Raw genomic sequence first — 11,085 nt, 5'->3', positions numbered from 1 at the left:
GAGATCACCATGCCGGTCATCCCGCCTGCCTTTAGGACGGTGATAAAGAAATGGCAGTCGTCAACCCTCCTGGTGTTGTCAGCCTCTGCCAACAAGTGGTGTGAGTTCTAGGTGTAGGGCCATACATTTCAGGGGCAGATGGTGCTCGGGAGCAGTTGAGACTACTTCTGTCGGCGCCACACAATCATCCACAGCGACTTGCTCGTCATGTGGCTCTCCGGGCTAGGCTTGATCGTCTGAACTTACTGCAAAACTGTATATTTTGCTCAACTTAGTGCAAAACTATATATTTTGCTCAGGGTTCAACACCCTAGGGTCGTGCAGGGGCATGGGATGCCTTTGATGTCTTAAACTATGGTCTAATTAGCTATTCTGAACTATTTAGCTATTGTTTTTATTTGTACTGTTAATTGTATTATGTTGTTCTTATGTTATGTATGATATGAAGTGTTGCATTTGTGTGTAAGACCACCCGCGTATCTGCACCGTGGCTGGGCGAGCGCTGTTTGCGGCTGGCTGGCTCGCCATCCTGGAAACCAAGATTTGTATTCATAATTATATGCTCTTTCTATGAGGTGTATATAGAACAACACCGTGAGGAATAACATAGAACAGTTAACAGCAACATGCTAAAGAGTGTAGGGCAATTTTGGTTATGATACTATACGAACAGAGCATCAATGAGCAGTAAATAAAGTGTAAAATGATGGTAGTTAAAAAAAAGTGTACTGGTAGGATGGCCTGTGCTAATTAAACCGTCTGGGAACACACACACCTGTCCTTGATTGAAGCAGACATAGCCATGAAAGCCTGCTCAACGTTCAAGGCATTCTTTGCACTGGTCTCCATGAATGGGATGCCAATCTCATCAGCAAATGCCTGCATACACCAAATGTAAACACAAAGAGCAGAAAGAATGCTTCAGCAGATATGAGTAAAGCATAAGGTACCTTCGCTGTCTCATATGATACAACTCTTTTGTCAGTGAGATCAGATTTGTTCCCTACAAGAAGCTTGTTAACATTCTCACTAGCGTAGCGATCAATCTCGTTCAACCACTGCTTCACATTGTTGAAGGTGTCCTGGTCTGTCACGTCATAGACAATCTGCAACCCCATTTGTATATATGTATTCAAAATATATAAAAAGTGGACATTTATGCGTGTTAAATAGCATGTGAAAAATAAAAATAAGATTTCACATAAACAAACTTACAATGATCCCGTGAGCCCCTCGATAGTAGCTGCTAGTAATAGTTCTGAAGCGTTCTTTCCCAGAAGTGTCCCACTGATAAAAACAAAGGTACCAGAGAGGGGTTTAAAGAAAAGGAAAAGGATATCTTGCATCACTAAATGTAATGTGTCACACAAAAGGAAGGAAGAATCGCCAAATGCCAACAGTAGGTGCGGCATGAGCTACCGTACCACCCAAGTATTTAAATGACATACTATCAGGCCCCTAAATTTGATGTTCAAAATGGGCATCACTTTGGTATCTAAAAACATCTTGAAAGTGCGATTCTTTATGCGAACTAAGAAACTTTATAACATTTAATTTAATGGGCTAAACTACTCTTATTCTTTATGTTCAACAGTAATTTAAATGGATGGAACTAAAAAATCCAAAAGGTAAAAAGGGGTTGTGCAACTGCCTACATATTCAGGCATAGTGGAGTTTCTGTTTCCTGTGAACTGGCCTCAACTAACAACCACATAAATACTGATGAATAACGGCATGCTATATTATGCAAAGGGAAAATCCAGCAAACTCCACAAAACAGAAGAGGGCTATAAATGAAATGTTTCCCGATAAAGTCTTCTATTTTGTCAAATCTGGATTCGATGTACAATCTGGATTTGATGGTACATGCATACTGGACATAATGAAAGAAAGAATAGACTCACGATTTGCAGCTTCATAGTCTTTCCATCTTGCTCCACGGTACGTATTTTCTATCGACAAAGTTGGAAGAAAACAAAACTACAAGTTCAATTAAGGTAGCCAGAACATCAACACTCAGACCAAGAAAGTAAATATACTTACGAAATCAACACCAATAGTACTGATATAACTCTCCAGGTACGAGTCATCCTGCCAAAAGAGTCGATATTAAGGAGGTCAGAGTAAATTAACTAGTAACAACAAGAATGTTATAGGGATCATCTCCATGTTGTTAAGAAACAGTAGCTACCAACAATGAACTCCTCATTCGTATTAAGTAGTGGGAAATCATACAGTTTATTGAGGCTAAAAATAAATTGACAGTTTCCATGATATCCCGAAGACAACTTGTATCAAACTTTTAAGATGAAGATGCATATTAAAAAAGGGAAGACCTATAAAAGATAGTGGACAAATCATGCTTTAGATAGGGATTCTTACGGCAAATCTTAAAAGAAGGCATGACTTGCCAACACCTGAGTCTCCGATGAGCAGAAGCTTAAAGAGATAGTCACTGCCATGTCAAGTAACAGGATATTAGTCTCAATCAAATGTACTTACTATACCAAATAAACAAGTAATGACAACATTTACATGGCAATAATAACAAAATGAGAGAGTCATTATATCCATGCTTAGAACATTGAGCAGCAATACAAAGATCAATAAATATAAGATCAATACAAAGGTCTGGACACGTTCAAATACGTCCGAAGACTATCTTGGAGTTCGGAGGAAGGAACCCGCCTTGCAATGCCGAAGACAGATCTACGCGCCGGATACGTTGTCATTGAAGTCAGGTTCAGGGGGTACTGAGGGAGTCCTGGACTAAGGGGTCATCGGGCGTGCGGCCTGTTAGCCATGGGCCGGACTGATGGGCTGTGAATATACGAAGACCGAAGATGGCACCCGTGTCCGGATGGGACTCTCCTTGACGTGGAAGGCAAGCTTGGCGACCAAATATGTAGATTCCTTTCTTTGTAACCGACCTTGTGTAACCCTAGATCCTCCCGGTGTCTATATAAACCGGAGGACTTAGTCCGGAGGGAGATATACATTATCATAACCATACAACCTAGGCCTCTAGGGTTTAGCCATTACGATCTCGTGATAGATCAACTCTTGTAATACTCATATTCATCAAGATCAATCAAGCAGGACGTAGGGTATTACCTCCATAGAGAGGGCCCGAACCTGGCTAAAACATTGTGTCCCCTGTCTCCTGTTACCATCAACCTTAGACGCACAGTTCGGGACCCCCTACCCGAGATCCGCCGGTTTTGACACCGACACTCCCTCCTGGATGTCGATGGTCACCCTTCTCCCTTTCATTGCCTATTGGTTTCTGCTCTACTCTCTTCTCTTCATTACGCTCTCAATCCTTAGATTTTGTTCATCATCACCACTAATTTGCATAATGAATGACTCGAGCGTGCTTAGAGACCTGCCCAAGAGTGCCCCATATCTTGCTGATAGAAATAGCTGACAATCCATTTGGAAAATGTGATTGGGGATGCTAATAATTGAAATTAGTGAGTTTCTTGTCCTGAATTAGGGGATTGGGTTTTAAGGATTCAAAAAACAAATTTTACTCAATAAAATCTAAATATTATACATGTGTTGCACGTGCAAGCTTACTAGTCCTAAAAGTTACTAAGCTTCCTTGTATTCGTGGCCTCCTTGCTGATCAAGTGTGCAGGGACGAGCGGTTGCCTATTATGGTCGGAGGAGAGATTTTATCATTATTCAATGTAATGAAGAGACGAATGTATGAAGAAGCTAGCCTAGCACGTGCAGTTTTCGGAGTGAACGATGTGTGGTGCATACGATCCTGGGTGTGAATCACAAAACGGTGACACGCGATGAGAGGTGGCACAACAGTATATGGTTTCCCCTCATTTCCCGGTGCCTCCATTTCCTACATATATGAATTATGCACATACAATTAGACGGTCGATCTCATATAGCAGTGGTTGTACACCTAGTAAGTTGAACAGATCCTTTCTGTTTAGGTTGGTAGTGCAGATAAATTGTGAATTTCATATATGCATAGAGTGTATATATATATACAGCTGCACACCGTTTGAGTACTGTTCAAGAGGTAGCTCCAATTAATGTCTTTACTAGCTTGGCGCGCAGTTGGCAGCGTTCAACTTATCTTGTTAATTATATTAGAGTTGGTACGGTGACTTAAACTAGAAAAGTTTGGTCCCTCATCTTTTGAATTTGAATCTGCCCGACAATATTAGCTAAAGGCCTTGTTGCTCAGTGGTGTGTAAAATTTCAATGTTTTTAACCGAAAATTATTGTTTTCAAGTACCCTAAAGGTGTATTTATAGGGAGGGAAAATCAAGATGTTCATTGCACAATTGCTTGGACTACCATGCTAGTTCTTACATATAATAATTTTTAAATCTCATGGTTCATTTTTGGAATTTTTTATTTTATTTTTTTTTACTGATTTTACATCTTTTTACCAAGTATTTCCTAGCTTAATAGACCATTTTTAAGGTGCAACATGATTCGGATAGGCACAAATACTGAAAGTAGAGGGTTACGATCCAGGCGAGTATATTACCGACGATCATGACAAGAACGTACCACCGACATATCCGCTTGATCCACATAACGTGAGATGTAAAAAAAATCATGGGACCGATTGGTCCATTCAAAACTTACATTATTAGCAAAAAGAATATAATGGAGTTTTTTCTTGTACTTTTTAGAGGATCACACCATCAGCAACACAGGCCATAACTTGCCAAAACCAACCACCACTCTGGACTGGAGCAAACAAAGAGATCGTTCACCCAGCCCGCTAGCCGGCCAATAGGAGAGAAGGTGTTCAATCGATGAACTTGAAGGTTGACTAGAAGCCATGTTTGCTGGATTAGAATAAACCACCACTAAATAGTGGTCCCCTGCTCGGATTAGTAGGAGTGGTACATGTGGTTGAGCATCAAAGAACTCTGTCCTTTTAAGCCAGGCAGTACCACTAAGCAGTAATGGGGAGGGGTGGGGGGTAACTACGGCGGGCTAAAATCCATCCTGAACCTTTTCTTTTATAAATTTGTAGTCACTGCCATATACAAAGAAGCGGGGAGATAAGAACAAAGCTACCCAAACTACTCCAGAAACAAAGACACACACATTAAGTCTTTGTCAATTGTCATAGAGTATTCGCCTTTTGGATTGGATTCATTTTCACATCTGTTTGACCAACGAAAAATATCATTTGCAGACCTAGAGATGACAACTTGAAGGTCTTCATTCTAGTTCCTGAAAACTTGTGCGCTCCGGCACTTCTAGATATTCAACAAGCGAGCCATAATTACTGCGTTCCTTACTTTATTTGCCGGCTCGGAGATGACTCAACATGAAAGGAGTTAAGGAGGTGTAGTCGTCCGGAGTAATGTTGAGAGAGTCAATAATCGTCCACATCACCCTAGGAACTGAGCAATGTATGAGAAGATGAGCTTTTGATTCGGCTTCTTTACAACACAGACAAGCTTCGGTGGAGGCTGTTGGTGAATATCCTCTGCTTGCGTGCCAGCAAAAGAAACATTGAACACCAGCTAGGCGCAAATTATTATTATTTTCAAATAATGAAAACAGATCGTCTGACGTTGAGGAAAAAGCAGCTTCATAAGCAACGGTAGTCGAGAGGGCTTTTTCATAAATCCCGGCCAGTTCGCATGTGTTTGATAGTAAAGACTATGATTTTGAGTGTGTTTGATCAACGCGGCCCAATCAAAGTTCAAAAAGCCGCCGAAGACCTAGCGCTGCTAATCCTTTGGAGGATCTGCCAAGAAAGAAATGAGTGCACTTTCCGAGCCAAGATTGCTTCGGTGAGCGGCATTATAGTTGTCAGACGCAATTTTGAACTCTGGTGCCAGGCGAGTGTAAAATTCATTGAGCCCCCTTTTGGGGATGAAAGTGCGAGAATTTAGCCAAGACTTAGTAGTATCATGGCAAGCTTGTTAGGAGCTGGAAGGGTTGCCTAGTGGCGCCTCTTTTTTTTATTTTCTCCTTGATCCTTGGATCACAATACACCTTTGTACTCTTCCCATATGCTCCCTGCTTTGATCAATATAAAGCCAGGCACCAGATGGATCTTTCAAAACAAAAGAAAGCTTGAGGCAACAGACTACATGGTGTCCTATATGGTGTCCTACCATGTAGGGTGCTCGACGCCATAGATATCTTCGATCTAGTTCTAAGCATATTGTTTCCCCTCATTTCCAGATGTCTCCTTTTCCAATGTGTATGGTCACTGCGAGTATAGCTAAATGACCAATCTCTAATACCGTAGTGGTTGCACACCCAGTAGATTGAACTATTGTATATTGACCCTGATATATCCCTTCTACTTTTGTTGCTAGCACAACTAAATTATGAATTTCACATATGTGTGTGCAATATATAGCCGCACACCACACATGAGTATGGTCCAAAAGCTAGCTCCAATTAATGTATTTACTAGCTTCACATGCAGTCGGTAGGTTTCAATATATCTTGTGTTTTCTTTGAAGGATTCAATATAGTATCTTGTTAATTGGACGAGAGTTGGCACCGTGAGTTACACCAGATAGAAGAGTTTGGTCCCGCATCTTTCAAATTTAAACTATGCCTACCAAACTACACACACGCCACTGTTTCCAAATAGCTTGCAACCCAGCAGCAGTGCTGCCTTCTTCCATAAGTCGCCCTCCATTGCGATGATGGCGTAGACCTGCCTAGTGGTGCTCGGGGCTCCATTGAAAGTCCATAGTTTCCAGAGGGTGAGCAGTGCCAGGATGTCGAATCTTTTGCATGCCGGTTTGGAGAGTACATTCCGAGTGTGAGGCCACCAGGCACACAACGTGTAAATGGTCGGTGTCTGTGTGGTGAGCAAGACCGCAACGCCTCAGCGTGGCCACCAAACTTCACGAGGGAAATGGTAGCCAACTGCAAGATGGCCAGCCATTTCCCTGGAGTTACTGCAGAGCACGCAGTTTCGAGCGACGGAAAGGTTGCGGCGCTCCCCGCGATCCGAGGCCCATGCTTCTTCTGGCTCGCTTCGGGATTGATGATTCGCTCGCTGGCTGTTCTTTTTTTTAAAACAAAGAAGGTGGCAGGCTGCCGACCTTATATTTCAAAAAAGGCCAGAGCCTGATGAAGTAGCAGGTACAAGTACAAGTGCAGCTTGTTTGGTGCACCAAGGTGCAAAGCACAAGCATCGAAAAAAGGGAAAGAAGGGAGGGAGGAAGAGAGGAGGGGAAGATTACATCAGGCGTCTACGAATTATGCAGCAGCTTGTGTCTCCAAACCTGGAGAACCTCCCTGGTACGCTGGCTTTGAGTTCTGAGACTCCAAAGACGGAGCATGCCTGCTGCATATAAACAGGTGTATGTTACAGACCAGTCTTTTGAGTTGAAGACTCTGTCATTCCTAGCATGCCAAAAGGTGACAGCACAAGCCGCGAAAGCAACATTCCATTTTTTCTTGAAACTGAGCTGGTGTTGCGCTTGCTCCACAAAAGATAGAACGTTAGTAGTTGAGCAAGACAAAACGTCAAGTTCCAACTTGCCCCAAAGAACACTGGCAGATGCACATCGTAGTATTAAGTGATCGATGGTCTCAACAGCGGGGCAAGTGTCATAATGCGCAAATGGGGAAGCCTCGGACCAACCCTTCTTTACCATGTTATCCTTAGTGTTTAGACGACCACGGAAAGCAAGCCATAGGAAGATTCTGTGCTTGAGGCGGGTCATTGCCTCCCAAACCCAGGTGTCAAGAGTTGACAAAACCCCCCGAAAAGTGAGTAGCCTGTAGAAATAACCAGTGCAAAGTTGTCCAGAGCTCACGGAAGCAGTCCGTTGGTCCTCATGCAGTAAGTTCGGAGCAATGCCCAGCAACAAATCATGCAGGACAGCAAGCTCGGCTGAGGTCGTTTGAGAGAGATTAGGGTGTAGCTGAACAGCTCATGAATCGTTGGAGTGTTGTGAGTGCACGGAGAAATCAGGCTGGATCGCGAAGGAATACAGCATGGGGAACAACTGGTATAAACGGCCCGCTTCAAGCCACTGGTCCTTCCAGAATGAAATCAAAAGACCAGACCCCAGAACACATTTAGAGGAGTTGATGACCATAGGAACAAGATCTTTGAACCCTTTCCAGATGGCAGTGTCTCTGCTACTAGCACTTTGTGGAAGGATAGCCCGGCAATAATATGTGGCGAACTAGTTATAACATGGTATGTCCGAACCTTGTATAACTTTGGAGACAAACTTGCACATCATAGCTTGGTTGTGAGCCTGCAGCTGACGGATACCAAAACCGCCATTGATACGAGGTAACGAGACTGTATCCCAAGCTACTAAGCATTGACCCCCCTTGACCTTATTCTTGCCTTGCCAGAAAAAAGCACGTGAGAGACTTTCCAATTTTCCAAGAGATTCCTTGGGCCAGGGAAAGCATGACATGAAATAACTTGGGATACCAGCGATCACTGAGTTGATAAGGGTCAATCTACCCCCTAAGGATAGGAAAGTAGCTAACCAGCCCGAAAGACGATGGTCGACCTTGTGTATAACAGGCAGTAACATACCATGCGTAATCTTGTGCAGAGAGAGAGAGGCAGGCCCAGGTAGTTGCATGGAAAGGATGAAACGGGGCAGCCTAGGATCTGCGCGATGGCCGAAGCAGTGATGGTCTCCGCGGCAACAGGTACGAGAGTGCTCTTGTGGAAATTTATGGTGAGCCCAGAGAAAGCAGAGAAAGTTGTGAGTGCTGACTTAACAACTGCCGCCTGCTGCGTAGTGCCTTGGAAAAGAATCAGCATGTCATCCGCGTATTGCAGAACCGGGAAGAAACTGTCTGAACCAAGTGGGTGCAGCAAGGAACCATCTTGGAACAATTTGCAGCACATTCTCTGTAGCACGTCCGCAACGATAATGAAAAGATAAGGGGATAAGGAATCGCCTTGCCGAAAACCACGCTTAGCCCGGATGGGGGCACCCAGCTGGCCATTAATAAGGACTTTAGAGCTGCCGGTTGACAAAAGCATTTGAATCCAACTAATCCACAGCCGAGAAAACCCTCTAGCTTCAAGTACTTTGTGCAAACAGGACCAACTGACGCTGTCAAAAGCTTTGTGAAAATCCAACTTCAAAGCAATGACTAGCATTTTCCGTTTGTGTGCGTATTGGATCATTTCGGCAGCCAGGGTAAAGTTTTCTATAATCGATCTGCCCCGCAAGAAGCCAGACTGGAGAGAGTGAATCAAGAGAGGAATCCATGCTTTCAGCCTACAAGCCAGAACCTTAGAAACCAGTTTGGGTATGTTATGTACGAGGGAAATCGGCCTGAAGTCCCGCATCTCTAGGGGCGTATCCTTTTTAGGTAGCAGGGTGATGAAAGCGGAGTTAATACCAGTAAGATCAACCACATTTCTGTGGAAATCATCAAAAAAACGGAGCAGGTCATCCTTTAGCAGCAACTTGAAAGCCTTGTAAAACTCATTCGTGAAACCGTCAGGGCCCGAACTTTTATTGGGTGAGCAGCTGATGGCTTGTACGATTCCAGCCCAAGAAAACCGTACTGTCAGGGCAGATAGATCAAGTGAAGTGTATAGTGAGTGTACGTCCACTGTGTTCATCGAGGGGGCAGGCTGACCCAAGATTCCCTTAAAGTAATCCGTGGCCAGATTGAGTTTTTGACCATTCTGGAAATCTCGCTGGCTGTTCTGGTTTTGGCCCGGGGGTTTTTTTTCTGATTTTCTTGTGTGTGTTTTTTATTACTTTCCGAGGTAAATACATCTGTGGTGCTTGAACTTGTCATGAATATGCATTCTAGTGCCTCAACTAGAAAAATACATTGAACCGGTTTCATAACTTGGCATAGACGTGCATATTTGGTTTAAATGATGTTTGTATACTTACGAGGCGTGCCAGCATGCCATGGGACCCGCTGCCAGTGACAAGGGTGTTTGGCTTGGTTTTTGCGGAAAACTCCCAAAATTATTTTTCTTACAAGAAGGCTCTCGGGGAGAAACTGATAAACTATAAAATAAAAACTAAAACTTGTCATGTGGTGGCTCGAGCCTGCGACCTACCAGTCCAGAGCGTGCGCTCGACAACTTCACATTTGCTAATATTTAATGATTCATAACCTTTATAAACATTGGACCGAACAAAATAAATAAAATGAATTTAATAATCCAGCAAAAACAGCACCGGCTCTGTGATCCGCACATCGGACCAAAGCTTGTAGACCAGGCACGGATGTCACTCCAACCAATGAATTGTCATGTATCAAAAGAATTCACGTGTATCCTGAAATAAAATCATGTGTTATTTTAAAATATATTCATACAATTGAAACTATTTATGAAGATCAAAATGTTTAGATGATTCAACTATTATTCATGTGAGGATACGCAGTCTAATGGCGCACTAGCCTTGCATTTATTTTTTTACAGAAACGCACAAACTTATATACTATATAAACCTTTTAAAATAACACCTTGTTTAATTAAAGCATTAACACACTGATAGACTACATAAATAATTTATTAATAATGTGGAAATTTCAAAATTATGTGAGAATTTTTTAGAATATATGAACATTTCTAAAATTACTTTAATATTTTATTAAAATGCAAACATTTTTTTCAAATTATAAAATATATTCTTAACTCATAATTTTATTATGTATATTTCTGTTAAAATATTGCATATGTATTTTATGAAATAGTATAAACATTTTAACGTAATTTGTTTTAAATATTGTATATTGTTTGTAACACACAATTATAATTAATATATTTTAAAAATGAAATGAAAAAAACAAACACGTTCAAAACTGAGCCACAGTGTGGTCCATTTTAGCCACACGGGCTCGTTATGTCATTTTTCTCGACAAAGAGTGTATTTTATTAGCTCAAAATGAGGCATCAAGAGGATACAAACATAATGAGCACACCCGGCCTCTGCATAGGTAGGATGCACATAGCCAACACTAACGCACGCACACAACATCACGTTAACAAATAGCAAAGTCATATAAGACCAAAGCCATGCGTAGACGGTGAAGAAAAAAAATCTGAGCGACCAAATCCATAATAGGCAAACTACAACAATGATCATATCCGCATCAACTATG

General features: G+C 42.2%; 1 protein-coding gene across 1 annotated transcript; it reads right to left on the bottom strand.

The window, feature by feature from the left end:
* Nucleotides 1-426: 426 nt before the first annotated feature.
* LOC125542516 (GTP-binding protein YPTM2) lies at nucleotides 427-6,655 on the bottom strand. The gene is made up of 8 exons (XM_087514675.1): nucleotides 6,576-6,655; nucleotides 2,383-2,455; nucleotides 2,044-2,091; nucleotides 1,905-1,952; nucleotides 1,216-1,287; nucleotides 951-1,106; nucleotides 776-879; nucleotides 427-529 (listed from the first exon to the last, which is right to left on the bottom strand). The coding sequence occupies exons 1-8, from the start codon at nucleotides 6,653-6,655 to the stop codon at nucleotides 427-429; spliced, it is 684 nt and encodes a 227-aa protein (XP_087370801.1).
* Between the last annotated feature and the right edge of the window lie 4,430 nt (nucleotides 6,656-11,085).

This window comes from Triticum urartu, chromosome 3A (genome assembly GCF_056163025.1).
Source record: "Triticum urartu cultivar PI428250 chromosome 3A, HENAU_Tu73, whole genome shotgun sequence".
NCBI lineage: Eukaryota > Viridiplantae > Streptophyta > Magnoliopsida > Poales > Poaceae > Triticum > Triticum urartu.
The sequence above is the reverse complement of the archived record's forward strand: the minus strand, read 5'-3'. Positions and strand labels throughout refer to the sequence as shown.

Excerpts from the sequence above, each read along its gene's own strand:
- LOC125542516 (XM_087514675.1), bottom strand. The coding sequence starts at position 6,655 with ATGGAGGGCGACTTATGGAAGAAGGCAGCACTGCTGCTGGGTTGCAAG. Across the intron at positions 2,092-2,382 it reads GCCTTCTTTTAAGATTTGCC|GATGACTCGTACCTGGAGAG; the intron begins GTAAGAATCCCT and ends CTCTTTTGGCAG. Across the intron at positions 530-775 it reads TCTGCTTCAATCAAGGACAG|GATGGCGAGCCAGCCAGCCG; the intron begins GTGTGTGTGTTC and ends CTTGGTTTCCAG.